We start from the raw sequence: 24,733 nt of genomic DNA, 5'->3' as shown, positions 1-24,733 counted from the left end.
TCAGATACAAAGGAAAAAAATCACAGTGCGTATTTGGACATATTTGTCCTCCACCAGCATCCAACCCTAAGCCCCATCTGGGCACACAAGTTCGTGATTCACGTCTGGGTTTGCCTGTCTTTGAGTCACAGCTGGACACATCTAAGTGTACCCAAAACTGCCAACACTCTGAATTTCAAACTTCTTTTGAGCTCTTATGTTCTCCACAGTCTTTCTGTCTCTGTCATTGTTTGCCACAGAGGGGTATCTTGCATTAGCAGAAAAAGCAGAAGCTAATGGTGATGAGGGAAATAAATAAAAAGCTTGGTTTTGCTGTTTGGTCAGGCAGCTTACCGGTCACCACAGGGTACGTCTGGGGTCCTGACACATTTGTCCCCAGGTCTGGGTTAGCAGAGGTGGATAGACTTGATTTGACTTCATCGAGACCAGGGGTCAGAGCTGGGAGGGAGTACTCATTACCCTGGGGAAGAGAGGAGAAAGACAGCTCGCTATTGATGCGATGGGAGAAAGGGAAGGGTGTACAGATGGGGGGGAGGAAGAGTAGAGATGCAAACCCCTGCACAGATGGAAGAGGAGGAGGAGGAGGAAATGGAGAAGATGAAGTGACAAGAGGGTTGAGGAGGATGAGGGCAGGGCATCCTGGGATGAACTGTCCCACCCGCCTGCTTGATGCTGTGAAGGGGAAGAGGGGTGAGGAATCTGGCCTGTTATCTGTGGTATGGCTGAGCCTTCATTCAGTGCTGTGGGGATGGGGATGGCTGGCTGTGTCTGCCCAGGGGAAAAGAAAGGGGAAATCCACATCCCCTCCTCTTGGCTGAGTGGAGATGGGAGGTGTTTGCCCTGATGACAAGGACAGCTGGGGCATAGGACTACAATGACATGACTAGGACAGGCGGGCTGTAGGAAGCAGCCAGTGTTATCCCACTGTCGCCAGGGTCTCTGCCTGGGTCGCTTGCCTCCCCTCCACTCTTACCTCTGTCCTAGCTTTTTAGAAACAAAGCCTCATCCGCTGCCTCTGTCACTCTGTGCATTGGGGTATGAAATTGGGGAGGGGGGAGCCACATGGCTAACAGAAGGGTGGGAGGGAGAGAGCCATTGAATCTGAAAGGGTGTCCTGTCCGAAAGGCTCTGGTAATTGCCTTTTTATTGTGGCAGCCTCCAGACCAGACGCGGGAGCTGGAGAAACCAGGAAGGCTACAAAACAGCAGGAAAAGTTGCTCTGATTAATATTACGTTAAATTAAAACTGATTTTCTGCTCTTTCTCCTCCGTTTTTTTCCATGCACTTCCCCAACCCCCTCCCCACATCTTCCCCTCCTCCAGCAGGCTCCACGCATGCTGCCCCCTCCCCGCCCCTGTCCCTGCTTGGCTAGGACTGCCTAGTCATTTCCAATTCCTTCTTGTATTGATCTTCCTGTAGAAATCAGTTTTGTAATTAGCTGCAAATTAGGCCTTCTACTGGGGGTGAGCCTGCCCCCTGATTTATCACCAGAGTAATTCGCTGTGATCGGAGAGAAATTAAAATGAACTCAATTAGGCTTTGGATTTGCTTTATGGGCCCTGCTCAGAGTTTCAGGGGGAAAAATGACTGTGCTGGTGCTTAATAGTCTAATGAAAGTAAATAAAGGTTATTCATTGTAATAAACCCAGGGACTCTGGGATGAAGGGAGTCCACAGCCAGCCTCTCCTTCTCTTCCTTTGTTGGTTTATGGCTTGGGGCGGTTTAAAAAGACTTTTGATTTTCATTTTATTAAGACAAACAGCTTTTGGGATAAAAGGCCGGGAGAGCGGGGGAGTAAAGAAAAGGTGGGCAGAGCTGCAGAAGTGTGGAAAACTATGTTGGAGATGGGAGTCAAGTCTCAGCCTTGGGCCATGAAGGAAAATGATCCATTAAAACCAAGCCCTGTGGCTCGCTGGTCACCAGTGGGATCTCAGTGTGCAGGAGTTTCTGTGCAGTGCTGCATGCCAGTGAACATGCATGAGGGTGGAGGCATGTTCATGGCAAGAACAGGCTTGCATACAGACAGGTGTGCGTGCAGAAGGAAAAGATGTCATGGGGACAGAGGAGAGCACAGTGTGCATGTATACAGCCAGTTCACGAGAGGAGGTAAAGCCTGTGTATGCACGAGTATCAGCACAGTGATATAGTTACAACCAGACAGAGCTGTAAAAGGTACGTGCACTAACAGGTCAGTGTCAGAACAAGGGGTGGAGAGGGGGAGAGGGATTTTGGTGAGGGAATCTCCCTGCCATCATCCTCTCAGTGCCTGTGGCTTCCCATTACCAGGCCAAGCCCTCACCTGCTCAGATTTGATGTGCTCTGATGTTTGAAAGACGTCAGGGTAAGAAGGACGCTCAAAAACTCGATCTAAAGCTTCCAGCTGCTGCTGGGTGAAAGTGTCGCCACGAAGGTGCTTCCGCAAACTGTCCACGCTGCTCTGGGAATCTCCATTGGGAACTGAGCCCTCGGATACATCTGCAGGGCACAGACAGAGAAAACAGGGAGTTAGCACCACCCTGGCTTGAATTGGTAATGGATGCAGGACAAGGACAGAGTGAGAAAGAATGAGGCTCTCTGCCTCCACCCAGGTAGCTGTGCCACTCCTGAGGGAAGAGGAGGCTGCAGGGATCCAAGAGGAGCCCCCTCCTCTCTGATGGAGTGGCCAGGCTGCTCCAGTGGGTTCTGTGGGACTCTCCTGCCCAGGATGAGTGAGGCTGTGGAGAATAGTGCTTAGCTCAGAGATGAGTTTCGGTTCCGCTGATTTTCGGTGTTAAAAATTGCCAAATCTCCACTGCTGAGCATAAAATGGGAGCAAAGCAAAGCGATTAGCATCGCTGGAAGACCACTGGAGAGGCAGTTCACAGAGAAACAAGAGTGCTGAGGATGGGCTGTACTGGAGACGACTGAGGAAGCCTGCAATGGGAAAAAGTCTCTCTTACAGCTTGGAGGGGAGCCAGTCTCTGTTGTAGCTCCCCAGTCCCATGAGCAGCTATCACTCTTATAATTTCCTTCTCATCTGATCATGTCCTAGATGAGTCTTTCATCCCCCTTAGATAACAGGAAAATCTGGTTTCTGACTCCATGTTTCACCACAGACCAATCTCTCCCTGTGGGGCAGCTGTCCCATCCAAAAAATATTGGTTTCTGTCCCATTCACCTATGTGTAGCTTGTGATTTATCATGACCTGTTATAAATTATCTGTTATAAAACTCCCTCCAAAATGAGATGAATCTTTGTCTCTGCCAGTCTCCCTTCTTATCCAAAATGAATTATTGTGTTACAAAACCTAGTCCTGCTCAGTGGGAATCTACCTTCCTGGTATTCCTTTGTTCTTACTAGGAATATAGCTGCCTTCTGGTAGAAGCTTCCCTATAAGTGCATCTCTGTCCCTACAACAGCCCTCTGACACAGTCCAATTTCACAGCAGTGTCTCCTGCCATGTTTCAGGGCATCTCTATTTCTGTTGTGCCATCCCACATCTCTTATAGCCCACTCATCCCCTCTGCTGTGAGTCTGTTATAAATGCCCTGCCCCATCCAAAGTGAATCTTTTCCTGTGATAAACCATCTGATCACCTATATGGGTTTGGTTTGGGTTTTTTTCCCCTGTTATCTCCCAACTCAGATGAGGTGCATTTTTCTCTGTTATAACCCCTTTTTATCTCCAGTGAGTCTCCTGCTATTAGCATCTGTCACATCCAAGGTGAGTCTGTCTGTTATAACCTCCTGTCCCAGCTGAAGTGAATCTTCCTCTGTCATAATCCCTCATCTCATCTGAGGCAAGTCTGCTCATTATAATCTCCTCCAACTGTGCTGAGTATCTTTCTGCTGTCACATCTCAGCCTAACTTTGGTTAGGTTATATATAGGTTATATATATATATATAGATTAGGCCTGGTTATAATTCCCTGCATCATCCATGCTGATATACCTCCATACTCTCCATCCCTACCTGAATCCCTACCTACTGGGCTTCATCAGACACAAGTCTGACTGCCCTATCATCCTGACTAACCTAAGATCAGGTTCTTCCTCTTGTGCTGCAATTATCTTCCTGGTTTTTCACTAATACGCCTCATACTTAAGCCTTTCTCAGTGGTCTCTAGTCTGTGAATCTCAGAAACCTGCTGTCTGTCAATAAATTGCTCGAGGGTTCTGTATAGGCCTTTTCCTTCCTCCATGCAATCACGAGGTGCTCATGGACACATGATGCTCCCAGGAGCCTGGAGTGACATTCACTGTGCAGCATCCAGAACAATGGCACTCTGCTGCTTCCTCTTCTAGCTCACGGATGGTGCCAAGATGGTATTTTCCTGGCACAGTTAATGCCCAACTGGTGCCTGAGAGTTACAACTGAGCCTGCTGCCTTCTGGCTATGAGATATATCCGTTTATAGGTGATTATACGATATGATATAATCAATAGTACATTATATACAGTAGCGTAGTACAGTACCACTCACAAGACCATAGAAAATATTACATATTGATTTGTCCCTGCCAGCAGCCTTCCCTCGAGCAGCCTCTTCTCTCTTTCTTTTCCACCCCAAGTCAGAGTAAGGCTGTTTACTGGCACTGATCCCTGGAGTTTTCTCCTCTCCCCAGGCTTATTTGCACAAGAGAAAGTTATCAATTTCTTGAAATCTGAAGTTCATTGCAGATTTGACTAAGAAAACAAAGCAAAGATCAGGCTTGGTGGACTGCACACTGTGTGGGTCACTACAGTTTTCATGTTTTAGATGGACTGGGCTGTTTCTTCAGGGGGTGGCTTTCTGGAGGACTAAGAATTCTGGTCTTCCCTGCAGAAAGCTGGCACAGAACTCCTGGGTCCAGACTCAGAAAAAAATGTTTCTGTATCAGCCTCAACCTGTCTGCAGCCTGTGAAGCTGTTTGCCTTTGAGGATTTTTCCGCATGTGTCAGTCAGTGTGCATGATTGTACACACCATGATGCTAATACACATGGGTATTATTGCAGTAGATAATTATTCTGGTATTCTTTAGATTCTGCGTCACAGTACATGCCTGACCAGGCATTTGTCTCTGGTTGCTGGTTTTGACTATATCTGATTTTCAAGGATGGCAGCCCTATACTCTGCATGGTGTTTGGTGTGAGTGGACAGGTGTACAGTAAAACTTTCACTGATTGTCATTAAATCAGATTTTACCCTTAGTGAATTGCCCTGGGTGGTTACACAGATTTGTGCACACATGCACATGTATTTGCAATTCTGTCTGCCTTCAGAGCCCTGAGCACGTGTCTTCCATGTGTGCACAGGCCATGCCTTTGTGTGAAGAAGCTGAAATCACAGCTTTCTTGAGTCGCTGTAAGAGTCTCTTTTCCTTCATTTATTCAGGGGCCCTTCAGATCTTGACAAATCTGTCACTCTAAATTTGCGAGAGATTATGGTGCTCTCTGCCTAGCACGGAGAGAGGTGATATATGATATCTGCTGCCCCTATTGATTGCCTGATCTGGTGGCAGAGGGCTGGCGAAATGAACTTGAAATGAACATCATGCCTCAACTCATTGTGCGTATAATACACTACTTAATCCCACATTTTTGAACCGCTATGGAATTCAATTGATCAATCATGTCCCTCTGATAGTACTGTTTTAGGGGTTATTGCTGCTCTGCTCACTGACCTTTCTATTTATTTATTTATTTGTGTCAGTGTGTGTGCGTGTGCATGAGCACACGTAAGCGTGTATGTATATTTGGGAAACTCAGGACCAGCTGATGAGTGAGGATCTCTATAGTCTATGGGAAATGAAAGATAAGGATGCAAGAAAGAAAAGGGTAAAGAATGGGGTTAAAGAAGAAATAAGAATGATCAAAGCGAGCAAATGAATAGAGAGGGGTGGAAAAGTTGTAAGGAGAAAGACAGTGCTTTAGTTTAGGTGGAAATTCCTGAGGGGGAGAGGGAGGAAGGAAGGGGTGGGCCACTCTGCCCTGGCCTAGGCTTTAAAATTTACAAAAGCAAAGAAACTTTTGACAGAGGCCTGTAGGGTACCTTGAGGTGGATCTTGTCTAAACAGCTTGCAGTAGTATTGGGCTTAATAATGATAGGATGCATGAATCCCAAATTTCACAGAGCAATTATATGAATTGTGCATATATATTTTACTTATGAGGCAGAGAAGGTTTCACAGAGGTGTTCCTGAATGACAAATTTGTATGTCTTGTATTGCTAACATTGAGGCATTCACAGTCACAGATCATTTTATTTTCTTCAAAACCAAATGATTGTAAATCCCCTGTGTTTGTTTTCTGGTGTCAAAACCTATAGAGGATGTGTTTTCATTTTTTTCCTGAAACTGCAAGGGCCAGACACTTATATCTGGTTTTAGATCAAAGTTGCAATTCTCATCTGAGTGTATGACTGTGAGCTGGACCATGAGGAGAAGCTTCAAATAGTGTAATACACGAAGTATGAGAGCTGACAGCCACATGGATATAGCAAAGGTCGCAGAAAAGACCAGAGAGGACTTTGGGGAAGAGACACGGTCCATCAAAGGGCTGTGGGTGCTAGTGAAGAAGGGGCTTATGGGGAAAATTTGAATTGGGAAAGACTAGCAGATCCCATGAGGAATGGCGCTGTGGTGAGCAACAGTCACTTCAATTGATGAACAACAGTGCTAGGAGTAAAAGCTTAAGGGACAGGGATTTGCCAAGAAAGCAGATACTGGAAGGGGTGCTATTCAAAGGGGTAAAGTGAGGCTTCAACTGCAGGATGAGTCTGGGGCTGCCACCTAGGTAACTGTGGTAACTGTACCAATAGGAAGCACCACCACCTTTCCCAGTTCCCTTTTAGTGGCAAGAGAAACCTCTTTTAAATCATGAGAATCTTAACAAACAGCTTGAGAGGTGAACCATGGCCTCAGTCACTGTGTCCCTCACAAAAGAGCACAATTGCTGTCAGTGTGATCAGGCCTTGCACATGTGACAGGAAATCTCTCATCTCCTGAGGGGCAGCTGAGGGAGTACACACAGCAAATGTTCAGTGTAAACCCTCAACACAAGATATAGAAATGCTCCATGGGTGTCACAGAAGTATCCTGACAGATAACAAAGAAATGCTGTGCCAAAGAACATCAGAACAACCTTAACTGCATCTGACACAGGGAATATGTCCATTAAATAATTCCAAAACAAAGAGACATTCCCAGGTCTGGAAGCCACAAAGACACCATAATGGACAAATAGCACAGAGCAGCATAATACAGTTACTTCCCTGGCTACAAGTGACAGACAGAACTCTTGCTCAGGGTGGGACAGGACCATCTCAACAAATGACTCAGAAGTATTGCTGACATAGGGAGACCTTTGTGGCACAGAAACATGTAGGAAGGTCATGAGAAGCTGTGCAGCTGCCACACAAATATGGAGATACTGCTCTCTTTTGGGGAAGGGGCTGTTACCATCCCCATGACATGTCTGCCTGCAGCGTCGTGGGGCCCTGATCTCAGCTGGGGCCTAGTGGCTCTACCAATAAAAATCACAGTCATAATAAAAACGAGTGTGACTGGCATGAGAACTGCCAGCCAGATGACACAGCAGAACCCATCTAATTATCAAAGTCTCTGAGAGAAGCACAACTCTCTGATGCAGTGGTGCTGATCCAGCTGCTGCAGTGCTGTCCCTCTGCACCAGCAAGGCAGCCCTGTCCTCTCTTGCAGCCTGCCTGCACCATCCCTGCTGGGGTGCTTAACTCAGAGCATGCCTCTCCCACTCTCCGAGCATTTGTGGCTACATGTGCTTCCCCTTCCCAAGTCACACTTTTGTGTTAAGACTGCTCTTTCTCTTTTTCCGATTTCCCTTCTCTTTTTTCCCCCTCTGATGTGTTCCTGTGTCCCCATGCAGCCTGGGCCTGTCAGACAGCTTTCCTGGCCGTCCCGGGGGGCCTTTCCCCACACTGCCAGTTGTTGCAGTTTCAAACTCAATTGTTCTCCTCGGTACTGAGGCAAATGGAGTCATTAATTACCTTCTATCGGCTGGGCCGAGTTCAGAACGCGATCGATAGCCAGTGCTTGTCATTCACGGCAGCCAGCCCTGTGCAGACCCTCGTGTTGCATTCAGTGTGGGTCTGCAAAGGACCCCAGCACTATCAGACCTGTGCTTCAAACCCTGGTCTCAAGCTCCAACTGGGAATAACAGACCTCCCGCATCTGTGTGTGAACTGACCCCCAACCAAGAGAAAGATCAAGGACAAAGACCTTCTCCTGAGGTAGTGGATCACACATTTTCAGATGGCCAGAAGTGTCTGGTACTCATGTCCTGGTCGACACAAGCTGATCCAGTCTAGCTGTCACAATGTTTCTAGAGACACTGCATCCTCAATAATTATTAAACTAATACCGTACTCCCCCCAGTAAGGACAAGTGCAAGGAGTGGCAGCTCTAACCCGGTGATCTTTTCACCTGTGTAACTTTCTTGCCCTACTCAGTAGGATTTGGAAAAGGAAGGCTGTAAATTTTGGGTTACACTTCCTTCCATGAGAATTTTTGCAGTCTTTTAGACAGTGTGAAAGAAGATGTCATCTCTAGATGGGTCAGTTCTGAGTTGCAGCATGTAGTAGCGTTGCAAGAATTTTGAGTGCTTTGATTGTGATAACTGAACTGGTGTGGAGAAAGATGAACCTCAAATTCAGGTGGGAAGGATCCTAAGTGAGTGCAGACTAGAGATGATGGAGCACGGAAGGGGCTGGCAAGGTTCAGGAATGCATAGAGAAGGAATGTTATCAGGGATCTATGCTGCGATGGTGAAAGAAGATACAGTACAAGTTCAGGTTATGTACAGTATCCTGCAGAAATAGGGATAGTAGGAGATAAATACTGGAAGATTATCACCTCAAGGAAGTGCATCAGCCTTCATGAACTCCACAGTTGTTCAGATTCCTGTGCCCATTTGCCTCAAGGGAATCCACAAGCCTGAATTTCAGTATGCTAATTGATAGTACTGTGCTGGTCCATGTGTCTCTGTAATTTAAGTGTGTCAGCAACACACAGACGGTGTGTATTCCTTACTTAGAGCAGAAAGGCTCAGAAACAAAGGGATTTTACATTTTGAAATGAGAGTATAGCTCACATGAGGAATTGGTGAGTAAGGAAGGCTGCTCATGCAGGGAAGTGAGTGTGCCTGACTGAGGAAGAGTGAGATGTGTGCTGGTGCCTGACAGCAGTGCTTTTAAGACAGGAGTTTTGTATGACTGAGTACCCTAGATGGAGCAGGGATAGGCAGTGCAGCTCCAATACAGGGCTTACATGAGCAAAAATGGTAGTGCTCAATGAGAATGTAAATGTAATGAATTGTGTGTGCAAATGTAGTAATTGTGCAAATTGTGTGTGTAATGAAGTATGTGCTCAGATCTGTCTTGGATTATCATGGGAGCATGCCAAATGCATTTAAGGAAGTGAGTGTGTATATGCATATGAAAATCATATGTATTTACTACTGTATCTAAGTGTATGATTGCAAATTTGGACAAGAGCATCTGGGAAACTAAGTCTGTGTTGGATAGTAATAATAAGCACATCCAGCCTTACTGAAAATGGCTGCAAAAGTCTTTCCAGGTGTTAGGATGCAAGCAGCTGTCTCAGGTGTGTATACAACATGCATTACAGCACGTGTGGGTGTGCAGGTGAGGGGTGTTAGCCTAGGTAGTAGTTTCCTAGGTCCAGTATCTCTTACTAGTGCTATTAGGTTTAACTGTTAGACAAATAGAAATGCAGCTGGCTCCAGGATCCAGTACACTGGCTTTGTTTATGTTGACAGAGTAGTAATCGGCACTCTCACACAGTGAGCCAGATCCTCTGGTCAGTGTAAATCTGTAAGCCTCTTGCATTCAGTGGTTATACTGATTTACACATCCTAAAAGTAATCAGATGGGTTATCCTGATTTATGCTGTTGTGGAGTCCACAACATTTCCTTTAGTGCAGTGCCCTCGGGGACAGCTGCTGCTGCTGCTGCTGCTGCTGCTGCTGCTGCTGCAGGGAAGCAGGGCTCCAGAAGCTATGCTTTCCCTCTGCCAGAGAAGACGATGTTCTTAGCATCATTGGCATGACTTAGCTCTCTTCTCTCATCTTCCTAAGCATGTTTCTTAGGGAGCTACTTCTTGGCAGGATCCCCCTTGGTGAGCATATAAAAAAGGGTGGCTTTTGTTAGCTCCAAAGAACAGAAGCAACACAAAAAATTACATCGCATGCAGCCCTAACTATGCTTGTTTAGAGAAACTGCTTGCATTTATGAAGTCTTTGGTGCGGAAAGCAGGGTTGCAAATGACTGCATCAGAGCGACAGTAAAGGCCATTAATTTCCTGTTATGTTTTCCTGTGTTGGGGGCTTTATTAATTTAATTTTACACTGTCGAACAACAGCGAGCGCTGACATCGCCACACTTGGAGGGTTTGTTTTTTTTTTTTTCTCAAGCAGTGCTTTGCCTGACATGCAAATCAACACTGCTATCAGGACTGCTAGAGACAAGGCAGGGAGCACAGAGCTGGACTGTCACCATCCAGTTCCATCTCCCAGCTTCTGGGAATCCCTGAGATTCCAGCGGAGAGCACTGAGAGGACACCGGCACAAAGACTCAGCAGATCAGGGTCAGACCATGGACACCTCTAACGAACAGTCTAGAAAATATGAATTCCTCTTTAGTCTGCTGAGTTCCATTGGCTTGGTCCCCCATGCATACGCCTCTTAATACTGCCTTTGCTTCTGTTTCTCTTGCTCTATACTTTCCCTTCCTTTCATTCCACGTATTTTCCCCTCATACACACTTTTACCTTAACCTCACTAGTCAAAGGAGTCTGTACCTGCCCCTGAGCCAGATACTCGTGAATCATGTTATTGGAAGCTCCTCTGAATCAGCACTAAACCAGTATTCAAGCAGAGTGTTTTTAGATCTGCCATTTTTGACATGCTATAAAACAAAGGCTCCAATCACTCAGAGTCATTAAAATTCCCATGGCATTTTTTGCAAGAGTGCAGACATTAACCTGGCTGTCCTGAACAAAATCCAGCCTGAGTGATTACCCACAGCATATCTTAATTCTCCTGTGGTTTCATTTGGACATGGCACAGCAAAATTTCACAGTTGATGCTCTGTATTGTTCAACATCTGCCATGGTCCACCTGAGAGTCAGCCACATTTCAGTAGAAAATGAGATCTTAAGAATGGGAAGGTTAATAAACAACATATGATACAGGATGGATAATTGTGAAATGCCATGCAATAAAACAGCTACGGACTTGCAATAGGCAGCAATCTGCTTGAAATGTCACCATGCAAACCTCTTTTTTTTTTTTTTGAATGCTCATTCCTATAATAACTGTAGATTATTAGAAGAATAATTTGTCATCTTTCTGCATGAGGTCATGTAAAGGCCGTTACTGGTATATGAAGGAACCTATACTGATGTGACCTCTATAAAATGTATATTGGAGATATGCTCCAAATTGCAAAAGGTAGTCTCCAAACAAGAGAGGACCCAGTCATGGGCAGCAATCAATTTCACAAACAAGTGAGGTCTGTGCAGAGAAGAGCCATAAATAGCCTTGAGGATTAGCTAGTGGAGTATTGTTTTTCATTTGCTGGGATTTAGTAAAGTTGTCCCAAACTCTAGAACAGTTCTGATCTTCTTGGAAAGTCAACCCTTCTATTCAAGGCCTACCTCTTCTCAGACTAGATGCCAAAAGCCAAAGCAAAAGAACAACAGGTCCTTTGGGAAACCAGGCATGGAATTATACCTGTCCTTTATAACAGCCTTTTCTAGAGCATTTAAGAGAGCAGTAGAAGGCACTCAAGATTTGATGGACATTTCATACACAATAACCACCTCATTAAGGGTTTAATCAGATATCTACAAATCTGTTCCAATGCAGACCACCTAGCTTAAAAACAGAATAGCTCCTCTGAGCTCCCAAAAAAAAGCAGGGCCAATGAGAGAAAAAGTCCTGACCTGATGCACATCCAAATGGAAACCATGATACTCATGACCTAGCTCCTGTTCTGGGACTGTACCCCTGTGTGTTTTCCTGTAGCTGTTGAACTCTGTGGGAAGAGGACTTTGTACCTTGAACCTGTTGGGAAGTAAGCAGTAGGAAGCTTGGATGAATGAAGCAAAAGTGAAAGGAAAATGTGGATCTAGGTATTATTTTTAGGCCCCTTAACGAAACTCTGACATTTTAAAGGGCCTTAAGATGGGCATGAATTGCATTTGACACCTATTTAAAGCATCCTTTATTTTATATGATTGACGCTTGGAAAAATCACCTTCAAAGAGTTATGGATGGAGACAGACAGAAGACAGACATGCCTGGTGTGTGTAAATAGATAGATACAAATATGTATCTGTAACTGCTTCTTTCCAGCCATCTACTATTAACAGAGTTGTCCTCCATATGCAACATCTGAGAGCTTGCATAGTCTCTGCAGGCCAGCACAAAATGCTGTGTTTTTCAGGTCTTGCTTGGCAGCTACAGAGATAGTTGGAGTAAATCCGGTGCCTCCTGAAAGCATCCTAAAGTGTTCACAAACTGCATTTTTTTTTAATGCAAGGTCTGGTGACAAAATTAAACACACTTTTTTTCTTTCTTTCTCCCTTCCAATCAAATTGCCTCCTTGCCCCTCATCTATCCAACCAAGATTCTCACGGGATAATAGCTTGGTGAGATCTTGTTGTTCCCCCTGGGATCCAGTGAAACAAGGCTAGAGGATCTGATACTACACTTAGGGAAGTAAAGTGCTTCTGCTTTCCTTCCAAACAGCAGCAGCAGCAGCTCCCATTTTGGGAGGAGGGGTTTCTCTGGCCCTGACTGAGAACAAGGTGCTTAGTGTTTTCCTTTAGCACAAGAAGACACTCTTCTATAGGAATGATTTACATCTATGAACAGCAAGCAATGCTTAACATTACATTGATGTAGACTTGGGAGTGCAGAGATAGACAAATTAGGAGCTAATTGGTGCGCTGGGGATTGACTGTTGGGTCCCCTTGGCTGCTGGATGTGATCACGGAGAGAAAGAGAGAAAGAAAGGGAGAGAGCAGGAGCCATCCTCCAGCCAACGCCTTTCTAAAGGTTGGGATTCCTGAGGCCGCTGCTGTCTAGTGCTGTCAAGGTCAGCAGGTTCAGGTTCACTGAACGGTCAGGATGGTTTGAATTACTGGCACTGCCTGCCGATTCCTCCGCTGATCGTGATCCGTCTTCCAGCACCAGCTGCGGGATGATGCTCCCCAGCCATGTGCTGTGCACGGTGTGGGGCACAGGGAATGTCAGGGAGGCAGATGCTCTTGTTAAAAGGATAAGTTTTTAGGAAGATTTAAGGAGCCAAGCCAATGCTGAAGAAAGGCACATACTCCAACCACTGAGCATGTGGAGACCAGGTTTCTAGAAACAGCCACTGTGATCCATTTTTCTTTTACCTGGATAACTGCCCTCTGCAAGCTTATTCCTTTCATGAAAGTTAGGAGAATGGATTGAACATGGCATATCAAACCCTTCTGGGGTGAAAAATCTGTTAGTGAAGATTTCTGTCCAGTTTTGTATAGGTAGAATGCTTAGTGAGCAAAGACCTGCACATTAGTATGTGCAAGTCTTTAAGTAAACAGCACCGCTTGGACATTTTCTCCCCAAACACATGCAGCTGTGTGAGCAGGCCAAAAAGCAGGGGTATCCAGCGTGTTCCTACAAGGCTGTCTGCAGAGAGCACCAGAAGGTGCTCAGAAAGCTGACTGCCAGTGTGCTCTACAGCAGGCAGGCTTGGAGCCACTGAAGGGACCTCCCAGAGCAGGTGGGGAGAAGCTGTGTCTGCAGGGGTGTGAGTTTGCATAGTCAGGCTGCCAGTGTCACAGATGTGTGCCTGGGGTGGCACCAGCATGTGGCTGAGTGCCTACGTGTGTATGTGTGTGGTGTGTGTCTATACTGTACATGTGCTGTCCAAGGAGCCACAGCAGCAGTGATAGCAGAAGTAAGCGTGTGAGAAAGACTGTGGTAGGAAAGAGCAACAAGAGGGAATCAGAAGACAACAGGCCTGTGTGGAAGTAGTGTCCAGTGTTTGTCTTAGACAAAAACATCTCTACAGGCATCCTTTACTTGCGTTCAATGGAGTTGCACTGCAGAGAAATCTGGCCCTCTCAGTCTGTAAGCTGAAGTGCTTATTCTTGTGTCTTATTCTGAGCACTGTTGTGTACCTCTGTGAGTCAGTCAGGTCCTGGCGCAGTCAGCTACATGTGCTATAGCTATGAATAAATAGTATTTGTACTCACACCTCTCTGTCTGCTTGCCGCGCACATTTCTACACCTGTTGAAAACGCTGTGTAGGGCTGAGAATGCAAGGCACTGCCCATACCAGGTGCCCACACACAAGGCCTGTTGCACAGCACCCTCAGTGCTCATCAAGACATGGAAGAGATCAGGGTTAATGTCATGCAATCTCCTCTGTAGAAGGGAAGCCCCCATCTCCTCAAAGCTTAGCACAGGTATTCTAACAAGCTCTATGTGTGGCCTGCGCTAGGAAGTACGTTGTGCCTACTGTCACCTCTCTTCAACTCCTCTCCCAGTTCCTTCTTCCACTGCAGAGCAAGGGGCTATGGCAAGAAGGGTCAGAAACAGTGCCCAGTATCATGCTGGTTTACATTAATGAGATACACACAGTGTAATCCAGCAATGGAATCAGCTCTACAAAAGGAGGTAATAGCAGGCTGCCATGAACAGAGCAGCTCAGGTAATTGGTTTATCTATCTAGAAGCAGTAGTAGCAATCTCTGCACAGACAGAGTAGCAGTAAAGTCTCTTCCTTAAGGCTATTTCCTTTGTCTTTTCAATTGCTTGCACATCCATGTGAAAGAGAGAGAGAGAGGAAGAGAGAAAGAGCTAGAGAGAGAGAGAGGGAGAAATGTTAATTTGTGAATTAATGGCTTTTCTCTGCGGAATTGTAAATTCAAATGTCACCTCACAGGGTGACACTACGCTGGGCTGCTGAGGAAGCAATGATAAGATCCCCCCCATCCCCATGCCGACATATACCCATGCCCCTCCCCTCCCTTGAAAGATAGCTACGAAGTGGAACATGCTACTTTTAATTTGCTGTAACACCACAGCAGAGGGATGCAAGAATGACTGCTTTCCAACCCTCCCTTCCACAACAAGCTGGGCCACATCTTTCCCTTTCTACCTCTACCTCCTTCCACCCCCTCTTCAACCCCTCCCATTTTAAACTGTGTCCAAGACAACACATTATCTCAACTCCCCCCACCCTGAACTAATCAAAGGATGAGCTAAGGGAGGGCTCTTTAGAATAGATGCCTCTGCAACCCTCTCCTCTCCTGCAATAATCAGGTGAATTAATGACCCTGAAGTTAAAGTGAGCGCTGATACTCAGGCGTTGTGCGGCGTAGGGGAGAAAGCCTTCATTGTTTTCGAGCAGGAGGCGGGCAGCAGCAAGGGAGATTCATGGATGGAGATTGAATATGCAATTTTCTTTCACCTTGCCAAGAGCTGCCCCTGGGCTGTGCCTGGCCTAAATTTTTTTTTCCTCTTGCCATCTCTGCCTTATCCGGCCCTCCCACCTCCCTTCCATTCTTTCCAGAAAATTACCTTCAAAATTGATTTCCACTTTTACAAACAAATATAATGGGAACATGAGGGGGGAAAAAATCTTGGGCTGTGATGAATTAGGGCTGTCAGGTGCTTCCAAGTCTCCTTTGTTTTTGTTTTACTGCCTGTTAGGTTCTTTGTTTTTCCAGCAACTGGGAATAATGCCCCTGCCCACACAGTCCCTATGGTCCATGGCTACCTTCACAGGGTATGGCCACCACCTGATGTCATCACTGTGTTATCCCTGCTCTCCATCACTGTGAGCAAACAGCCGCTACTAACAGACTGCCCCAGCCCTTCACACCAGGATGCAACTGATCCCATGGAGACACTGCGTGTCCCACACTGCTGGTGACCTGGGTCCTACAGCCCAGGTACAGGTCTGTCGATTTGCCTCTGATCTCCTCCTGTTCTCCTGTTGCCTTAGTCAGCTGATTCAGCTGACAGGCAGATCCCAGCTCTTCCTGTTCTGACAGATCAGCCTGGGTCATTGGCATGTCACCTTGACCCATGTTTTGTCTCAGTGCCATGTCACCTTGATTCCACAGTAGTATTGCCCTTATGTCTCACTGCCATGTCACTTGACCCCAAAGCAGTGTCATCTCTCACTGTCGTGGCATCCTCATCCACTGTTATACCAACAACCAACAACCCTCTAAAATATCATTTGCCTGCACATTGCCAATTATTTCTGATTCCTTTTGCAGTTGATTCTGTCATCCATTGCACATTAACCTGGGATCCTCATGGATTCAGACACTGTGCTCCCTCTGACTTCCATACTCTTTACATCCATGAAAAAATGTAACAGTCAACTCCCTGATTGCGGGCAGACCCAAAGTAAAACTCATCTAAAGTGAACAAGAAGATCCAGAGAGACGGGCATCTAGCAAAGCTGGGGAGCAGCCTTTGCACAGGTAGACTCATGGAGGAGGCAGAGACACTGGGAGGAGTTGTAGCTGCCTGACTCCTGTTGACACATTAGCTGCAACAACCCCTCCCAAGAATGAGTCAAACAGTGGAGAAAGATCTAACCACAAACTAAATACCCATAATAAATAGTCAGAAAAGCACACACTCATGGTACTCACACAAATAAATGTAAAGAAAAGTTCTATGCACAGGTAACACCCACAAAACCTAGCAAATAATATTAAGGACACAAGAATGCAAACTGGGACACACAGAGGTATAAATGCAGATGCATGTCAATTAAATGTAATTTCTGAATAAATAACTTACAAAAGTATATGTACACTAACTAAATGAAAACCTATAACTCAAAGTAATTTCCTTGAATTAACATGTACAGAATCAAATCATGTAAACAAATACAAGCTATTTACAGAAATAAACAGCCTTTATACAGGCAAGAACAACCAATATGTGTATATATATGTAACATACACACAAATATATAACCTCAATGCAAATACACATCTGTACAAAATATATACAGAAGTGCACAGCACTAACAGGCTACATATTCATATCCAGCAACCACAAAGATACAGTGATACTCCAAGTATGTAGCAACACATACACTCAGAATATACATACAAATATACAACATTCACATATATGCTCAAAATGTGAATACAAATACCTGGCATTTATAGAAATACATAGCACTAATACTGAGCCATACAAGCCCAGACATCCATACGATCCACAGTATGCATTCTCCTACTAGGCAATATTATACACAGCTTAACATACACATTTTCCAGGTCTCCATAGGCATGCACAAAAATACGGGTCCAACCTGCCACTCACCCCAGTACATAAGCACAGATAAGTAGAAACCAGATCCTAACATAGAAATACAAAAAACAAACAGGCGTGCATTCCTAGAGACACAAATACACAATCAGGGATGCACACAAATACAACTGAAGCCAGATCAGCTTGTCTTCAGACAATACCAACCCCTGCCAAACTAAGCAGCACTATAAGCTTTAGAAGCAGGGCATTCTGTCCAAACCGCTTTCTGTGATGTAAGCTGTTAACTCTCCCTTACCTGACTTCCTCCTGAGCAATGCGTACTCCCCAAACTCCCAGGGTCTGTGCAGACATGCTCACACAAACACACGTATCCTGTTTCTCCTGCTTACAGGCTGACCTCCAGATTCCTGGTGCAGCAGCCCACATTTCTGACAGTGCTGTGCTGCTTATTCATTGTCCTCTGCTTTATCCAGTTTCCCCCTCCTCTCTTTTTCCATATGTACTCTCCCTTTTCTGACATCCTCCTGCAGTTTATTTAGAGAGGTGCAGGATGAGTAGTAGCAGGTGCTTTTCTTACGTTCTTCCAGGAGTCTCACTAGCCAAAGACCTTCAGGAGGGAGAAGTGGGTGGCTACCTAGAATAAACTCCCTCTTCAATTTATATTTTCATCTAGAATGGCAGAGAGTGTTACGTAGACTTGTGTGTATGAACACAGTGAGCCTGGTCCCCTGTGACCACTCCTGTTCGCAGAGATACACCATTGCTGCAAGCTGCCAGCCACTGGAAGCTCAGCCACGCTGCATAAAACAACACAGTCCCAGGGAAAGTAGGAGAAAGACATTGTGAGAAAGACTCCAGAATCTGCTCAGCCCCTCTGCACAGCCATAAACTGCTGTGTGCACACCCCACAACTGTGTGTGATGGTTGGAACATGGGGTTAGCACCTGAGGCAATATAACTGCATGTGTCTCCAGTGTCATTAAGACTATTGCTGACCTGCAGTAAAGCAGTCATATAGAATAACACAAACAGGTCAGCTGTGGTGACAAAAAATCACACTGTGAAACAATGCAGGCTTACCACAGACAGTAGTGCTGTTCCGTCACCTGCAGGGGTCCAAACACACCCTGTTGTCTTCAACAAGTATTAGGGTTTGGGGAGGACAGAAATACACCTAATATGCCCAGAGATGAACATACATCAGGTCATGACACGGTCAAGTGGAATGACTCACTCATACTCTTTGCAAACATATGCAGGCAGCATAGCAAAAATGAATGAATGCATTTCCCTAGAGGACAGTTACGGGCTAGACCTCTGCTCTAGTACAGCTCCAGCACAAGCAAAGCATCATCATACTGCAGATGACAGCATAAGCACACTGTACGTTCTGAAACAATCCCAGTGTGCTGTGGAACACTAATACCATGCTTCATGAAAACATACTGTTCTGAACACGGTGCTGCAGTGACATAGCTGTATTGACTTCACTGTCATGGCCAGGTGACAGTCTGTTTTCAACCAACATGTTACATCAGCTGCAGTAACAACTCTATGAATTGCAGTGACAGCACAGTAGAAACTGCACCAGTGTACCAACAATTACCATGTTGAAACAACCTTACTGCATGCCGTGATGCAAATGTACCACAAGAAACAATTCACAGCTGCTTCTGTGAAGAGTGTAATGGCCTTGAGTGTAATGGGGCAGCAGAGCAAGTAGTGATACAGTTAATCTCATCATTAGTGTCACAAACCCACAACCTATAGTGATAGTTACAACAACAGGATAACCACAACCACAACTGCCTGCAAAAACATACTGGTGCCACTGACAATGACACAGTCATCTGAAATGTCATAGCTACATCTCTCGAATTATACTATCACTGCCACTCTGAACAGCACAAATGGGATCATACTCACAGTGGCATACTCAGCTGCTGTATATCTGCTCAAAAACTTAGACACGTTACACACCTCTCCACTCTGTGTTACTTTCTATTTGAAAAAACTTTTGAACTCAAGTCTTTAAAACAGTCTATGTCCTGGGGCAGTATTTTAAAAAACAGCTTTCAGTACTGGGGCTGTCACAGATTTCCCTGCTTCACACTTCACCGGAAAGAGACATTTGTAATTTCCCAACACAAAAATGAGATTATGGCGAGGTAGGAAAAGTCCCAAGCTGAACACTGTCAAAACCCTGCTCTGCACTCCCATTTGGAGTGAGGAAAGAGAAAACCACATGTAACAAAAGCGCTGATTTTCAGTAGAGGGTGTTGTGGCAATAACAGTCAGAAAATTACATGAGCAGCACTAAAGAGAAGGGCAGTGATGTTGCCTATCCTATAGCTACAGAATTTACAGTGCAGATGCTCCTACAGCTAGTGGGCAACACCCTGTTTGGCATAGCTCAATCCCATTTGGAGAGTATGGCGAACCATCTGCACTGACCCAGCTAACACTTTCTGGAAAACACCACCAGAACTGCAGAAATTTTGGTGACTCTTCACTGTCCCCCTGCGCTGACACAATCCTGCATTACTGGGAATCAATGTAACTCACTCTAATCATCAAAATGACAGGTGAAGAAAGGAAAGGAGAGAATTCTGCCTTCTCAGGTTTGCTCCTCCATCTCTGCTGGGGATTCCTTTACTGCAAACAGCCTGAGTATTATTGCCATTTACAGTAGTAATCACTCCGTCCCGTCCTCTCCCACAAACCTACTGCTGATGTTAGCACTGATCACACTAACAAGCCTTTGGGTTTTATTACTACTGATACTAATAATACTGGACACATTGCATCTGCTCCCACCAATAACAGGCTGCAGATATGATCCCTGCTAATGCCAATAATACTGGGGGATATTATCTCTGCCATTGTTGGCACTGCAGATATTATTGCCAGTAATGCTGTCAAATACTACAGATACTGTCAAGGACCAAGATTAATAATGCTGAGAATGTTACAGAACCAACCTCACTGGAAGATGAATCCCAAATGAGAATTTGGGTTTAGACAGGACGTCTGTTTGCAGCCTATTACAGAAGGAAAGGGCCATGTCTCATAAGAATGCTTTTGTAAAAATCGCCGAAGTTTTGCCCAGCTGAAGATGCTGGGGCATGCTGGCAGCAGTTTGATATGATGTTTTCCTGTTACAAATTATCTATCTATATCCATCTATCTATCTATGTATTTATCTATCTTTCCCTTTCTCTGCATTTCTCCTTTTTTCTCCTTCTACAGTGCTCAAGACTACAACATGAGTGATAACTAAGTTTTTGTTAGTGCGTCTGGGTCAACCCAGTTCTCATTCTTTTAGCTATCAATTAAGGGGTTATGAAACAACAGAAATAGTTGCATATTTTTCCCCTTTATCGTTCTGGACATTATATTGCTGCTTCTTAGTCTGGCAATGACCCTGCTGAACATGGTTGGCCTGCCATCACAGAGTACTACAACACTCGAATCATGAAGAGCCAGGAATTCCTGTTTTCAGATGCAGCTTGATATTTTAAGACCCTCACTGGTATTGGGAAAGTCATTACATGCTGCAGGATCACATCTGCCTTTGGAAGATGGTGGGTGGAAGTGCTGGGAAAAGTCAGAGGGAAGTTACAGCTCCACTGGCAATGCCCACAGACCACAAGAAATGGCACACACTGTGCTACACAAATGGTGGTGAACTTTTTTAGTAAAATTATTTTTAAAATCGCAGGAGACAAACTCTGTCTAATCTATTACAGAAGTCAGAAGTTTTGCAATCACTGGTTAAAAACTGAAACAAAAGAGTAATGTGGTCTTAACAAGGTAAATCCTGACCATCCTTTCTTGGCATTCGCCTGAGGAAGGCATATTGAGTTTTGAGGAAAGACTTGTGACCAGTAGACACTCAGAGCTGCTTCCCAGCTAGCTCTCTCTCAATGCTATAGGTTTCCCAGGCCACCCTTGCACTTGCAACCAGTATATTTGGTAGGCTGGGATTCCCACTCTTCCCTCTAACCCCTGTGAGGTTCACACCTGGCTGTCAGCGTCCATCTCTGAGCCCACCTCATGCATCCGTCTGGCTCCTTCTGTCCAACTCGGGAGTTCTGCTACATCATCTTGACACATAATTATCTCTCCTCTTCTTAATCATCTGTGCTACTGTCTAATGTAGGCACCAGCTGCAGCAAGGAGGACCTGGGGGAGGGGGTGTGCTCAGATAGAAGCTCCTCTGTCTTTCTCCCACCCTGTTCCCCCCAGCCAACACAGAGGTTGCTAACAAGGTTTTCAGAACTGGTGATTCAGGAGCAGCTTGGTACTTCCCCTTTCTGCTGAACTGCATTCCTCACAGAGGAATGCTTGCAGCAGAGCTGGTCCAACAGAGCGGAAAGAAAGAGAGAGCAGTGCTGCTTCTTCTGCCTCCTTTAGGGAAGAACCATTCCCTAAATGCTTGGAAAGTAGATGTGCAAAGCTCACAAGGGCTTTTCAGTGTGAGAATAAACCCTGCAGTTAAGAAAGAAACACCAACAAAGTGTTCAGAAGCTCTGGGAAATACTGAGAAGGTGTATGCATCCAGCATGAGCATGAAAGAAATACTCGCATTGGATCTCTTGACAGACTTTTCCTACTCCCCATCTCAAGTAGGAGCAATCAATCTTCAGAGCTACAGAGAAGACTGCCCAGGAATGAGTGCAGGTCACTGGCTTTGCAAAACTTCCCCTCGGACCCTTCTAACCTTAGGACCTAGCCCTGCAAAGGGATGATATTTTTCAGCATTTCTGAAGGCCACTGTGAGCCCAGATAACTCAACTCACAGAGATGTTCAGCAGCTAACTGGGGGTCCCATGTGAGCTTTCTCTGGGTCAGAAGCGCATGTCCCTGCAGCAGATATCTGGGATGGCAGGATTAAGGCTGTTATCCAAGGCAGTTGCAACCATGTCATATAACTGCCACCTAAAACTCTGAGAGCTAAAGACAGGTAACATCTGCAAGATTGTCTAGTTGGTACCTTTCTGATTCCTAGTGGCATATATGGGCACTTGGCCAACAGCAAGGAGCTGCATAGTGTCACTTGCCTAAATCAAATCTGGGATGAATTAAGGACAGACACAAAGAGTAGTTCTTACTGTCAATATATCATTGTGAAGTGTCACCGACTTAGATGGCTGCTCTGTTGTTTCTGTGTTTAATTGTACTGTTCCAAAGAAAGCTCAGGTTTTGAAGCTGGAAGTGACTGTGTGGCTGCATCTAGCCTGAACAGTAGCTAAAGCCAGATTGAGGAGCTTCATTTCTAATGAGATGTGGAGGCACCATGTTGAGAGCTGGTGATCACCACGTTGGACTGTATGAGAACAGGGATTCACAAAACTCCCAAATGACTGCCAGGAGATCTGCACAACCATTAGAGAAACGTGTCATTTAGTTTGAAATGTCTACTTCCTGTATAGGTAATGATGGGAAATGCTGGAAAGGTTTGCAATACTTGTAGTCTCTTATTCCTGACATTTTTTGACTTTGAGGCATTGACTCAGCCCTCCCATTGCTACACTTTTCTCTTAGCTGGGCCCTACTGCCATCTAGCTGGGAAATGGATCTTCCTCTGGGGCCCGATCCAATTTCCAATGACATCAGCAAAAAAATCTTCCCATTTGCTCTAATAGAAGCTGGATTGGGTCCTTGCATCTAGTTTTACTTTGCATTAGAGAGAAAGGGAATATGATGACTGCCTTTTATTCCTAGGATTATTGTGTTTATTTGGATCAAAAACTTACAGATGTGAACCTCATCAGAACCAATGCTGAGAAAATTACTAGCAAAATGTCAAAATGCAGCATCTGTCTCAGGAGGGCTTTCTCTTCTCACCACATATCACAGAGAACTCTCATGTGCTCTTGCACTGGACAGCCTTGGGATTACAGCACACACAGCACACTGAGCTACCTGTCCTAAGAGGTTTTTCCAAGCAACAAGCAACTCAACATACTGAAGTCAGAGCTGAACCCAACAAACTGGTTAGTCAGTATTCTTTTAAAAGTTCACTTCCTGGCCCTCAATTTTAGAACAAACCAAATTAAAAGATCCAGATTTAAGGAAAAGTGTTTAGAAGCCACCATAAGAGCACCAAGACCTCACCCACCCCTCCTGACTCAGTCTATGGAGGCTCCAGCTTTTGATTCATTTCAGGATCTTTGCCCTGAATACTTCACAGCAAGTAGGAAGCAAAAGGAGATAGCTTAATCCTATTTCCTTAGAGCCTTAGTGAAAGGGTTAGAAAACAACCTTAGGGTCACAGTACTCAGAAGACCTCCTGTTTTCCTTTCAGACTGTTGCAAGCATGACAGTTCTGCTGCGGTAGATGCTACCCATTGAAAACTGGGCCCTTGTGATCACCAGCTAATGTAGCTCATGGCACGTCACAGGGCAGGAACTTGTTTGCAAGGGGGATGAAAGACAACTCCCACATTGCTGGTGCTTCTCCGAGATGGCATTTAGTTTGAAATCGAGTGAGTCAGGGAAACCATGTTTACCCACAGTTCAAAGTCCGGGCACCTGCTGGCACCTGGGGAGTTCAGTTCCAGCCGTTTCCAGCAGTGAATGAACTTGGGATCAGCTCCAGCAATGGAGACGGCTCTCTGCCTGCTGAGCAGATGTCTGGAGACGCAGCCTGTCATGAAAGGGCCTCGGAAGAAGAGCATTCCAAGCCAGCAGGGCAGTGGCGGGGAACTGGTCTCTGTTGCTAAAACTGATCTAGCCCCTGGAGCAGCTGCAAACCTTGGCCTGAAATTGGAGCCTGTACATGGGGACAAAGAATATAAAAGGGAGGATGAGCTTCTCCCCTCCCCCTACCTTCATCACGTTTCCTCTTCTCGCCATTCGACCGAGGAATCCCCAGGATCCCGTTAATGGAGTAAGAGCCCACTGGATCATTGGAGGCACTGGAGACAGGAGGGGATGCTGTGCTGGGCACTGGACAAAAGGAAAAGGGAAAAAGGGCCATCAGGAGAGCAGCACAGCACTCAGGAATCCCCAGCTGAAAGCTATGCATGTCACCAGTCTAATAGGAAAGCCTGGGCACTAATCAGATTCCCAGTCCCTCACGCTGAAGGACTTACTCTACTGTATCCCAGCAAAGCTGCATCCCAGCTTTGCTTATCCATTTCTATACTGTGGCTTCACAGCCTTCTAGTACAGGGCCATTAATAACAAGTGTATTCCATCAAGAAGCTAAACTTTGTTGTTACATCCCAGTTCAGAGCAGGCTTTCAAGGTAACCAAGTGAAATGCTGCATAGGTCACATTCTCTAGTGACTTCATAGTCCATCCATATTTTACCAGATCATTTCCTCTCAGCATTTTTTCACCAGGAGTGCCCATGTTCTATCTTAGGCAGAATAGCCTCTTACATGCCCACCTGAAACACTCAGTGAAA

At 45.4% G+C, this 24,733-nt stretch overlaps 1 protein-coding gene and 1 long non-coding RNA gene across 13 annotated transcripts in view; one reads left to right on the top strand and one right to left on the bottom strand.

Moving 5' to 3' along the window:
* Window positions 1–24,733, bottom strand: part of PAX2 (paired box 2) — a 103,334-nt gene that overhangs the window by 30,838 nt on the left and 47,763 nt on the right. For all 12 annotated transcript variants that reach the window (XM_048312125.1, XM_048312126.1, XM_048312121.1 and 9 more), the window contains 3 exons: window positions 24,151–24,270; window positions 2,300–2,475; window positions 334–460 (listed from right to left, as the gene is read on the bottom strand). In XM_048312125.1, coding sequence (XP_048168082.1) covers window positions 334–460; window positions 2,300–2,475; window positions 24,151–24,270 — 423 coding nt within the window. The remainder of the gene's footprint in view (window positions 1–333; window positions 461–2,299; window positions 2,476–24,150; window positions 24,271–24,733) is intronic.
* LOC125329774 overlaps window positions 1–24,733 on the top strand; it is a 157,569-nt gene that overhangs the window by 105,415 nt on the left and 27,421 nt on the right. The gene's annotated exons all lie outside the window — the stretch shown is intronic.

The sequence above is a fragment of the Corvus hawaiiensis genome, chromosome 8 (genome assembly GCF_020740725.1).
Source record: "Corvus hawaiiensis isolate bCorHaw1 chromosome 8, bCorHaw1.pri.cur, whole genome shotgun sequence".
NCBI lineage: Eukaryota > Metazoa > Chordata > Aves > Passeriformes > Corvidae > Corvus > Corvus hawaiiensis.
Note: the sequence above shows the minus strand (reverse complement) of the source record. Positions and strands in the feature narration are given on the sequence as shown.